General features: G+C 37.4%; 1 protein-coding gene across 1 annotated transcript in view; it reads left to right on the top strand.

The window, feature by feature from the left end:
- Positions 1-13,239, top strand: part of LOC150098975 (heterogeneous nuclear ribonucleoprotein 87F-like) — an 86,741-nt gene that overhangs the window by 42,043 nt on the left and 31,459 nt on the right. The window contains exon 3 of the mRNA XM_090405784.1: positions 1,993-2,203. Coding sequence (XP_090261910.1) covers positions 1,993-2,203 — 211 coding nt within the window. The remainder of the gene's footprint in view (positions 1-1,992; positions 2,204-13,239) is intronic.

Raw genomic sequence — 13,239 nt, 5'->3', positions numbered from 1 at the left:
TGTATTAATAAACAATTTAAGGGATTTATGAAGGAGAAGTGGAACACTGCATCCAGAAGACTGCTGGATGCAGTCTTCAGACTTTGAGGTTATGCCATCAGGAAGAAGGAAGAGGCAGGGGCACGCCAGTAGTGTCCGGCACCTGTGTGCAAAACTTTACTTGGCGCTCCTATACCCCTCCCTCCAATAAAAAATCACTTTATTAAAACGTATCAGTGAGTAAAAATGAAATATGAAATATATTAATTGTAAGTTTATTGAACAAAAAGCAAAAATTATAAAAAAAATGTATAGAAAACAATAAACATACAAGAAGGGTACAAAAACAACAAAAATAATTTGAAAAAAATAAAGTAAATAAATAATAATAAAATAAAGTAAATAAATAATAAAATAAACAAATAATAGTAACTTACAAGTATATAATATAGGAACATATTAAACATTATTGGGTAAAAAAAATAGTTAAATATTTAAACAGAAAGAAAAATCACTTAGTGAATTGAACTTTTCTAGTTTTCATTAATGAAAATTCTCGAATAATATCATGTATAACAAGTTGATCCAAAATATCTGACTCTATTGATATAATGGCAAGATTTGAAAGTCTGTCTTGTACCATTGTGAGCGCAAGTAGTTTTTAATAATTTTAAGTTTAGAAAAGGACCATTCCGCAGATGCTACAGATCCCGGTAATGACAAAAGAATCCAAAGAGCAATTGTAAAGTTTAGATAAACTGTGGTTAAGTCGTTTGAATAAATATAATGAATTATCTGATATATATAGTTTTTAAAATTAGAAATAAATGGTTGACAGTGTAAAATTTCTTTGCATAAATCGTCTGCGTCAATAACTGAATGATTCTCATGTGTTAATTTTTGTCGTAACTTTTTACAAGATAATAAATATTCTTTATTTTGTGACGTACTTAACAAACACAAAAACTGAAATTAATTCATATGTTCTTTTAATAAAGTAAATCTTTCCTACAAAGATTCTAATGTTTGATCTATTATGCAGAGAAAAAAATTTACTTTAAATGAAATTTCAGAATCTACTATATTTTCATTTTCATGTTTGTAATCAAATTGTGTCGTTTTTTTTACTTAGTGGTCTACTACAAAATACAGATTCTGCGTCAAATTTTGCTGCAATTAATTTTGAACTTTCTACAATTTCTTTGAAAGTTTTATCAGACCTATAATCTCCCAGATGAGTCTTTGACTCCATGAGGTCTTGGGGTAATAATAATAATAATAATCATTTAAAAATTGATTTAGATCATTCAATGCATCTAAAGCAAGTTGGAGATTCATAGATGAAGACTGGGATAGTAAAGGCGCCAAAGATTTGGCACCTTTACTATCCTGGCGCCTGTGTGCATTGCACATATGGCCGGCATGCCCCTGGGAAGAGGCCTAGCATTTCGCAAGTTTGTGATTGGGTCAAAGCTTCGTGGGATGCTGTGAAAACTGAGACAGTAGTTAAATCATTTAAGAAGTATGGTATTAGTAATACACTGGATGGTACAGAGGACAGTTTGTTGTATGAGGACTAAGATTCTGATTAAGATGAGGTTTTAGCTCTGAGATGAATTTCTTGGTTTTGATGAAGAAGATTAAAAAGTGGGTACTCTTTCCTAGTTAGATTAGGTATTTGTTGAAAGTAGATCTACTTGTTAATTTATATTTGAAATACTGTAAATTCATTATAATATTCAGTGATAAAGTTTTTTTCCTAAAAAAATGTGTACCAAAAAGGGAGTGCGTCTTATAGGCTGGTGCGTCTTATATGCCGGCAAATACGGTAATTAATTATTATCTATAGACATCTGTTTCTTCTTTTAAATAAAAACAAGTGATAATCAGCATCTAAGTATCCATACCATGAATATTTATCCATAATTTATATGCCAAGACTAAATGTATTCTAACAGCTATGTATAGAAAATAAATGCATATAATACTCTTTTTGAATATTATTTTGAATAGGATTCAGGAAACCCTGAGGCCCAAGCTACTGTGAAGAAAATTTTTATAGGAGGACTGAAAGATAATATTGAAGAGGAAGATTTAAGGAGCTATTTTGGATGTTTTGGAAATATAGTAAATATCAACATCATCACTGATAAGGACACAGGGAAAAAACGGGGATTTGCTTTTATTGAGTTTGATGATTATGATCCTGTAGATAAGATTGTATGTGAGTAATTTTAATTGTTTGGCATTGCCTATTCTATTGCATTTTATTGCTGGCTTATGATATGTATAAACTTTTCAATTCATGTGAGATTTATTTTAGAATAGGTGCATTATGACTTGGTCCTCTCACCAGAATATATGGATGGGTCCAATCATCCATGCCTTGAAAAAAATATCCTTCATTTCCTCCTTTCTTTGGTATACAGAAGGATTATATCTTTTAAGAACATCAGCAAATCCCAATGATTACTGCTTGGGCTGAAGTATTGGGGAGATCTTTTTTTTTCTGACATGAACTAGAATGCTGACTATATACCAGCAGCTGTCAATGCATCTGTTTGGATAATTCGATAGTATCTCTTCCCCCCCCCCCCCCCACCCAACCAAGATGTTCAAATATTGCTGTGGCATGGATGTTTGTGAAAGTATTTAGGTGGTAGCTAATTTATATTTGCTGGGTGTGAGACCGCCACCACCTTATTTACTAAAGGCCTGAAATAGCTTTAAAATACCATGTTTAATTTCTAGAGCAGGGTTCTTATTATGTCTGCTCTGCCAATTTTCATCCAACTCTTAGTCCATTCATGGCACTAAAATGGATGAGAGATTTATGAACTTTCATGGATTGGTTTCACAAAAAAAAAAAAAAAACTTTCAAGAAAAATGCAAAAGGTGGATTATCTTTGGTTAGGTGACTAGATAAAAAGTGAAAACAAAAATGATGTGCCTAGTGACAATTGTACAAACACATAATTCATTGAAATTTTATGTACTTTAAGATGTTCATGAAACAGCTGTGTGACAGTTGTACAAATTTTATTTTGTGTAAAGCATGCAGTATACTGTAAACAAAATAACAAAACTTTATTATGTGCTAGACTCATTTGTTAAGTGCAATGTGTTGTAGAATGTTCCTCAGAAAGACTTGGTTGCTTTCACCGTAACTCCAAAACAGAAAACAAAAGCTGTGTAATGTTCTTTGTATTCTTTTACATATTAGGTCAAAGGCATGTTATGATCAGTAAATTTAGCTTTCATGAACGAAACTGTAGCCAGATGGAATGGGCTTTAATCTATCGTGGATCTATGTTTATAGGTGCTCTTCTCTTTACAATCTTTTCTGGAAAGGTAAAAAACCCTGTCCACTGCATTCTCCCATTTTAGATAATTAAAAGCAGGTCTTTCTAACCAAGGTGTTGGTGCTCATTGTAGGGTTTAACAGTTAAGTTTCTGGGAGGAAATCCCTGCTATCTTTGTATGATATCAGCTAACCTTCAAGTGAAAAAGCCCATTTGAAGATCCCCCCTTGTCACAACAAGATTCAGACTCAAGTCTTTTTCAGTCAAAGTGTGCCATGTCCTGTCATTTTTCCAATTCTTCTATGGAGGAATTGGAAAGATGACAATTGGAATTGGAGGAATGATGGGACATGGCACCCAAGAGGATTTGAATAAGCTGGAAAGGGGGATGGAGAGGCAAATAAATGGGGGATGTCAGTTTAATGCAAAGTTTTGAAATTTGGTATCCACCGATGGGATGCTTCATAATTACTTGGTAGAGTTATACTCGAAGTAGAGGAAGCAAAGGATCTTAGAGTGACTTTAAATAGAAATTTGAAGGTCACAACACATTTTGCAAAGGTTGCAAAAAGAACTCAGGGAACTGCTTTAATACTGAGGAGGACATTGATCACAAAAGATAAAAGGGTGGTGGTGGTCCTACTGTATAAGCTTTGATCAGACTTCATCTGGATTTCTGTGCTCAGATCTAGTTACCAGGATATGAAGAATAAAATAACCTTGGTAAGGGTTCAGAGACAAATAATGAAAATGATATCAAGACTGTACTTTGTTGATAATGAGAATAGACTGATGTCATGCAAGTTACAGAATTTGGTGTAGAGAAAACAAAAGGGGGAAATATGACTGGGACAATTGAGCTGCTGCAAGGTTATTACTGGATTGATTCTGCGAAGATTTTTCATATGGTAGAATGAGGGGAAGGAACAAGGGGCAATCCCTGGAAGTTGCAAAAGGAAATAATAGGGAAGAAGATAAGAAGTGGGTTTTGTGCATGAAGAGTGGTAGGAGCATGGAATACATTGCCTGAGAGGGTAATAAAAGTGCAAACAGTGGATGAGTTTAAGAGTGTTGGAAGTTTATTTTTCACTTGGTTAGGGTATAATAAATTTAGTTTAATCCTTTATCCAAGTGTAAGCAAACAAAGTTTGTACCTGAAAATATCTTCAGGACTGGGGTAAGGTAGTGCAACACCAGGAAACTACAAGCAAAGGTGGACCAAGCTCTCATCACTCCTTATCTCAGTATCTCCCATAATGCAAAGCACATCTCCTTGCAGACATGTATACTGCTATGCATTAAGGGAAGGGCCACTAGCCAGACCGGTTTCAACCTTTATTGAGGTGTATTTAAAGTAAAGACCTCTCTAAAAATTAGACGATCCCCAAAAGATCGCCCAACGCAGCTTTGTTCCACTCAGTGACAAACTCACCCCATCACCAGAAGAACTTTCAGCATCGGCCCTACCCAGTGGCAGGCTCACCCCACCACCAGACAGAGCCATAATCTTAGCGGTGGCTCTACTCAGAGACAGGCAAAAACCTACCCCAAGCAGATCCTCTCACATATATCCAGCATGGGAGCCAGACCCAAACATGGAGATACTAAGGCAGAAGCAATAGGAGAGGTCATATTTACTGGATTTGCCAACAGGTGTACCACCTTTTTATTGAATTACTCTGGATTTAGAGAAAGATGTTGGAAGTTTATTTTTCACCTGGTTAGAGTATAATAAATTTAGCCTAATCCTTTATCCAAGTGTAAGCAAACAAAGTTTGCACCTGAAAATATCTTTAGGACTGGGGTAAGGTAGTGCAACACGAGGCAATTACAAGCAAAGGTGGACCAAGCTCTCATCACTCCTTGTCTCTACTGCTTCTGCCTTAGTATCTCCACATTTGGGTCTGCCTCCCACTAACCAGACCTCAATAAAGGTTGAAACCGGTCTGGGTAGTGGCCCTTCCCTTAATGCATAGCAGTATACATGTCTGCAAGGAGATATATACTGCTATGCATTAAGCACTCCTTGTCTCAGTATCTCCCTCCCATAATGCAAAGCATTATGGGAGATACTGAGACAAGGAATGATGAGAGCTTGGTCCACCTTTGCTTGTAGTTGCCTGGTGTTACACTACCTTACCCCAGTCCTGAAGATATTTTCAGGTGCAAACTTTGTTTGCTTACACTTGGATAAAGGATTAAACTAAATTTATTTAGTTTAATCCTTTATCCAAGGATTAAACTAAATATACTCTAACCAAGTGAAAAATAAACTTCCAACATCTTTCTCTAAATCCAGAGTAATTCAATAAAAAGGTGGTACACCTGCTGGCAACTGCTATAGGTAAATATGACCTCTCCTATTGCTTCTGCCTTAGTATCTCCATGTTTGGGTCTGGCTCCCATGCTGGTTATATATATGAGAGGCTCTGCTTGGGGTAGTTTTTTGCCTGTCTCTGAGTAAAGCCACCGCTGAGATTATGGCTCTGTCTGGTGGTGGGGTGAGCCTGCCACTGGGTACAGCCAACGCTGAGAGGTTCTTCTTGGTGATGGGGTGAGCCAGTCACTGAGTGGAACAAAGCTGAGTTGTGCGATCTTTCGGGATTGTCTAATTTTTAGAGAGGTCTTTAGGAAGGGTTCCAAAGGATGGAAAGAGTGCAGAAGAATGATGCCACTAAGTATCATGCTAAGACAGATATTTCCCATTATAGAGACTAGTCTGTATATTTGCATTTATGGTTAAGGTATTGGAAAGGTGGTTATCACAAGAATACAGGATTAGGGTGCTACATTAATAATTCTTTATAGGTATCATGCTAAGACAGATATTTCCTATTATAGGCTAGTCTGTATATTTGCAGTTATAATTAAGGTATTGGAAAGGTTGATTATCACAATAATACAGGATTAGGGTTGCTACATTTATGATTCTTTACAAAAGTGAGCTCAAGTTTACAGAAGTCATCCTTTAGCAATTTTATGACAAAATGGAAGAAAATTGAGAAAGAAAATCTTCCTTATATGGTCCCCCACTATGAAAAGTATGCATCAGATGAAGATAGTGATAGATAACAGATTAATGTTGTAGGAGATGTGCTTTTTGACAGATAATAGCATATTTTTTTATTGTGAGGTGGAGAAAGACACAGTATCCCAGAAATTAAAGATAAAGATACCTAGTAACATGTTACAGAAAACTGTTCTTGAGTCACTATTCAAAAGTTATAAGTAGAGATGATGATGTCTGATCCCTTCAGTAAGATTTAAGTAGTCTGGCAGCTTGACCAAACTAATGAATAGGGTTGCCATTTTTATGTCGTTAAAGTCAAGGAATTTTTTAGAGTTCAGAAGAATAGTGCTGTATAATTATTATTATTCAGGCCTCCATGGAGTCAAAAGATTCATCATGGGAGGTCCTTCCTAAGAAACACCAAGTCTATCAAGACTCATCGAGGGGAGGTCCCCCCCTAAGAAACACAAAGTCTATCATACCACTCCTTAAACTCATTGACCGTTCTCGCTCTCACCACTCCATAAGGCAATGCATTCCATGGTTCAACCACCCTCCATGCAAAGAAACCACTCCTCACCCTCTTGCTCACAGTTTCCTTTCGTAACTTCCAGGGATGGCCCTTTGTCATGACTCCATCCAGCTGTTCAACCAAGCGAAAGAACTCCCCATTGTCAACCCTGTAACCACCTCTCAACAGTTTAAAAGTCTCAATCATATCACCTCTCCTTCTATCACCAAGCTCTGCAGTCCACATTCCCTCAGCTGCTCCTCATTACTATCATTGTACTGTCCTGAAACCATCTTTGTTATCTGCCTTTGTACCCTTTCCACAGTTAATTTATCCCCTTCAAATCCCCAGGATTTGAAGGGGATAAATTAACCCAAATCTGAGAACAATAGTCCAAGTGTGGTCTGATCAGAGACTTATACAACAGAATGATAACTGTTTTATCTCTGCAGGTCAGCATCCTTCTCATTATTGCAGCAATCCTTTGTGTTACCTTCACCACCTTTGCAATATGTCCCCTAAATTTCAGGTTTCTATCAGTCATCAACCCCAGATCTCTTGTCTCCTCTACTTCCTCCAGTATAACTCCTCCCATAGAGTATGTAGCATCCCATCGATGTTTCTCAAACCTCAAGACCTTGCATTTTGCTGCATTAAACTGACACCCCCATTCATTTGCCCATCTATCTAGCTTATTTAAATCCTCTTGCAGGGCTACCACATCTGCACTATTACTAATAATCCTTCCCAGCTTCGCATCATCCACAAACAACTGAATTTCCCCTTGCAATCCACTGACAATGTCAGTGGATTGCAAGGATTGATATAAAGGTTAAACAATATAGGTCCCAGTACTGAGCCCTGTGGGACCCCACTTGAAACTGCAGAGGGTTACAAGTGGGGTCCATAATGTCTTGAAAAAACTGTGTTTCTGGATGGGGATAAAATTCAAGAATTGGTGTGATAATTAACAAAACCCTGAAGTCCATGGAAAACATTGCAAGATTCATGAAAATTAATTTTTTTTTTTTTTTTTTGCCATGATAAGGAATACTGCTAAGCAAATATAAGATAATAGTTTATCAATATACGTGATTTTTGGCAGCAGAATGTGATTTTCACAACCCTAGCAATGTTTTACATGGATTTACCTTTGAGTATTCCTGCTAGATCTGCATTATGTAGCAAGAAAAGGCTATAAAACAGAAGTATGCTGACTATAAAGTGATAGTCAGCATACACATTATAAAATACTGTATTAATTTTTGCAGCAAATAATTGTGTAATTTTGGATAATTGGATAGTACAAGTAAAAATATTGTGTATTCTTATTATTAAATACTTTGGATAAGAGTTAGTTATAGAATGGAAAATATATGATCTTGTGCATTGATTTGGTCTCGTTATCTTCTTGGGTCTGATTCCCAGTGATAAGACTACAGTAATTATCGAAGTCCATACTGTCAACCTTTGTTGAACCTTCCCATAATGTTTTTGCATCATGGGAGGATATTAAGGCAATTGATGTGATGTCAACGGTATGTATATACAAATAGACTAGTAGAAAAGGGAACCAGAAGAGTAGATCTTATTAGCTCTTTGTACAAGACTCTTGATAATACCCATCTTCTGTGATAAATGAATGTGGGAGAACAAGTGAATATATCTCCCAGATTTATTATTATTATTATTATTATTATTATTATCCATGCCTCCATCGAGTCAAAAGACTCATTGTGGGAGGTCGTTTTTAGGAAACACAAAGTTTATCATACCACTCCTTGAACCCATTCACCGTTTCCACTCCAACCACTCTCTCAGGCATTGCATTCCAAGGTTCAACCACCCTCCACGCAAAGAAACCACTTCTAACCCTCTTGCGCACAGCCTCCTTTCGTAACTTCCAGGGATGGCCCCTTGTCATCGCTCCTTCCTGCCGTTTCACCAAGTGAAAGAACTCTCCAATGTCTACCCTGTAACTGCCACTCAACAGTTTAAGTCTCAATCATATCACCTCTCTTCTTCTATCCACCAAACTCTGCAGTCCACATTCCCTCAGTCGATCCTCATAACTCATATTGTACAGTCCTGAAACCATCTTTGTAATCCTCCTCTGTATTCTTTCCACAGTCAATTTATTCCCTTCAAATCATGGGGACCAAATCTGGGAACAATAGTCTAAGTGTGGTCTGATAATACAACGGAATGATAACTCTTTTAAATCTGCAGGTCAGCGTCCTTCTCAGTATTGCAGCATTCTTCTGAGTTACCCTCACCACCTTTGCAATATACTCCCTGAATGTCAGTTTTCTATCAATCATTACCCACAGATCTCTTGTCTCCCCTACCTGCTTCAGGACAGATCCTACAATCGAGTATGCATCCTCCGATTGATTGATCCCAAACCTCGAGACTTTACATTTTGCTGCAATGAACCGATACCCCCATTCATTTGCCCATCTGTCTAGTTTATTCAAATCCTCTTGCATGGTTTCCACATCTGCACTATTACTGATAACCCTTCCCAGCTTCACATCATCTGCAAATAACTTAATGTCCCCATGCAATCCATTGACAATATCATTGATATAAAGCTTGAACAATACAGGTCCCAGTACTGATCCCTGTGGAACCCCACTTGTAACCTTCTGCTTCCTTGATATTGCCCTACCATACAAAACTCTGATACCTATCAATCAGCCAATCCTGGATCCATTTGACTAACCTGATGTTTAAATCCATGTGCCTTTCCCTATATGCCTTTCCCTCATCAACTGCTCGTCACTTTATTATAAAAGGCAATCATATTACTAAAGCAAGAGCACCCCTTAACAAATCCATGTTGATTCTCACAGATAACATTATCCTCATCTGCAAAAGACTATATAGTCCCTCACTAATTTCTCCAAGACCTTAACAACTACTGATGACACACAAACAGGCCTATAATTAGACACTTCCAGCCTGCTACCGCCCTTATGCAGCAGCACTATCTTACCTTCCTTCCATTCCCTGGGTACCTTTCCCACAGCCAGACTTTTATTGAAAAGCCAGGTCAACGGAACTGTCAGTTCTTTAGCACATTCTCTCAAAACCCGTGGTGAAATACCATCCAGTCCAACAGCTTTACTGGTATCCAGAGTACTCAGTATTTGGAACACACTCTCCTCTTCACCTCTAAACCCTGAACCTGCCCTATCTCTCTAGTATTAAAACCTCCACTAGGATGAAATACTCGAATAAAGTGCTCATTGAACAACTCCACTATGTCCTGTGCATCAGTCACTCTATTCCCATTTTAATCCTGCAATGTCATTCTTCCACAATCGTTTCTCTGCCTACTGGCCACACTGGTAAAAAATTCCCTAGGATTTTCTTTGGATCTTAGTGCCAATCTCTTCTCGTATTCCTTTGAACTCTAATGGTGTAATCATGTACTTCAGTTGCAACTGAGACGTGATGAGACATATGAATGGTTTAGACTTATTATTGTAATTCATGTTTGGAATGTAGTTAACAGTCTGTCTCCTGATGGTGTCCATGTAATGTTAGATGAAATATATTAGAGTTTTTGAAAAAATTCTATATTTTTTGCTATATGTGTAAGCCGCAAAAGTTATTTAAATAAGTAAGAGTGTGGATGAATGTATTCTGTTGAAGAAAAGATTGAGAAAATATTCGTGAAGTTGTACAACTACTGTTGTAAAATACATTCCTGTAGTTGTATAACACTGAATAATCCTATTCAGTGGTCACTGAATGGTCTTTGACCATTCAGTGACCACTGAATAGGATTATTATTATTATTACAGGCCACTCCAAGGAGTCCTTAGACTCATTGAGGGAAGTCCTAAACATCATGTCAAGAACTATCCAACATTTTGTGCAGTATCTAACATACGTTCATATTTTTTCATAAATATTCATAGCATAGCAATGCCCACAACAGACTATGGCAACCTATTCCACTCATTCACTACTCTCCAAGCAAAAATCCTAGTTATAACACAATTGCTAGCTACACGTTTACTCAGTTTCCATGGATGGTCCTAGTTCTCCCACCAGCAGACCTGTTATGAAAAATATCCTCTGAATTAATCTTGTAAAAACCCCTCAGTAATTTGTATGTCTCAATCATATCACCCCTTTTCCGCCTATCAACCAGTTTCTGTAAACCCACAAATCTTCAAACTGTTCTCACAGGATTCATTCCATAGACCTGCTACCATGGTCATTCACTCTTACCCCAAAACTAGCTAAGATTCTGAAAAAATTCAACATAAAGACCGACTATACTACGCTGCCAAAACTTTGTTCTTTTCTGAGTCGACCAAAACCAAAACACAACCATCTGCATTTTCCTGGTGTTTATAAAGTTTTGTGCAACTGTGGTCGACCTTATTTTGGCCAGACAGACAAATCTGTTTCACTTCGTCTTGAGGAACATAGACGTGACATCTCCTACAGTAGAGCACGAGCGAGCGCCCTTTCCAGTCATGTCCTTTTCTCCGCAAACTCTAACCTTGAAGAACAGCCAGATCAAGTTGATTGGGAACGCACTACTAATTTATATATTTGCAAGGATGAATTCGAAAGAAGAATTATCGAATCAAAAGAAATAGTTCTGGACCCTTCACATTTAAACAATAATCTTAGCTACAATTTGCCTGATTCCCATAGCGCAGTAATCCAGTACTGGCGCTCAAAAATTAGCTGTCGCACACATTCTACTCATGCCAACGGTAGCACGCGGTCATCTATTCAAATATGACTGTTACTATTCTGCTTTTTATTAAGCTGTAAAGTTCATTTTTTACCATGTTATTTTATATCTTATGTTTTTATTTCTCACCTGAAGAAGTCGGAGCACCGATGAAACTAGTTGTGATGTATTAAAGGTTTTTGTTATACTTTCTCGGGTTCTAGTCAGTTAAATTTATTTTTATAAATGTATACATCCCGAGTAAATCCTAATTTCAACAATATATATACACATATATATACACACAGGGTTATCAAAATTAAACTATCCTTGTTTAAGACCTGTGGTGTGGCATCCACTGATCCAAATATTGATAAACTTTGCAGGAATACATTGTACATCATGTAGAGGCAATATCTGAGAAAAAAAAAAAAGTTCCAGAATTCACCACCAGGGGAACTATAAACACCAAATGCATGGAATTTGCATATCATGCAACTCAGCAGGTACCAGGACGGTTTAAAAAAATGGACACGGGATTTTTCCCTTCATTCTGGTTGTTAATACCATGTGATAGCACTAACCTTGCTCTAACATGCTTTGCTTGTGAAACTGTACTATCTGTTGCTGCACTCTGTGAATTTTGTCGCCTAAGAATGACAAATGATTAGTCATTTTGAAGAAATGGGATTGTTGGGAGTTAGACTTGAAAGAGGTTACAAACAAATTAGTTCACAAGTGAATGAAGTTGTTACTGCCATTGTGGAGTAGGCCATGAATAACAGCATTGGTTCCTTCAGTTATGTGCTTTCCACAAATGTCTGGAAAATTCTACAGAAGCTTCTGCATTTCTAACCATTCAAGATAACCCTGACACAGGGTTGCACCCTGAGGACTTTGAAAGTTGAGTGACATTCGCTTTAATATTCATTGCTCAAACGGAGTTGACTGCTGCATGGACATGGATGATTTTGTGGGAGATGAGGCTCCCTTTTACCTGAACAGAGCTACAAATACCCACAATTGGTGGATATGGGCTGTGCAAATCCTGTATGCAATCTAACAAATTCCTTTGCATTCACCCAAAGTTACTGTCTGATGCGGGTTTACAGCTTTGTATATATCAATGAACCATTCTTCTTTGAGGACATTTGCCAGTCGGCTTCTGTGACCTGCTTAGTTACTGACGAGAATTATCACAATATGATAAACAATTCTGTTGTACCCACAACTACAGCAGTGCCTGTGCATGTATTCAGTTATTTTCATGTAGGATGAGCCCCCTCCACACATCAGTTTATCTATACAGGAGGTTCTTTGAGAACATTTCACAGATGTGATCAGCCGTGCATTTCTTGCTGCATGACCACTGCGTTCACCTGATTTGACCCTTATGACTGCTGGCTTGAAGGATTTGTGAAAGGCAGGATTTAACGGGATCATCTTGATAATTTGCCATTGCTGAAAGACAGCATAACACAGCATGTACACAACATCAGCCCCAACAAGCTGTGTTCTGCTTTTGAATACATTGTGTACTGTGCAGTTTGTGGCTTACCAGGAAGAGCAGCACAATGAACAGTGCAGCCAGTAAATGCATAATGGAAGCGAATAAAAATGTGTTATTTATGCTTGTGTTGCTTTTCGCCTTACACACACTGAAAAATTTCTGCATCTACATTCGGCACATCATACAGTGTCACATGGTGGAGAATTTTGGATTTTTTCCTCCATA

Source organism: Typopeltis vanoorti, chromosome 15 (genome assembly GCF_054136105.1).
Source record: "Typopeltis vanoorti isolate ZY-2024b chromosome 15, IOZ_Tvanoo_1.0, whole genome shotgun sequence".
NCBI classification, from domain to species: Eukaryota; Metazoa; Arthropoda; class Arachnida; order Uropygi; family Thelyphonidae; genus Typopeltis; species Typopeltis vanoorti.
This window is presented reverse-complemented; position numbering and strand designations above follow the sequence as displayed.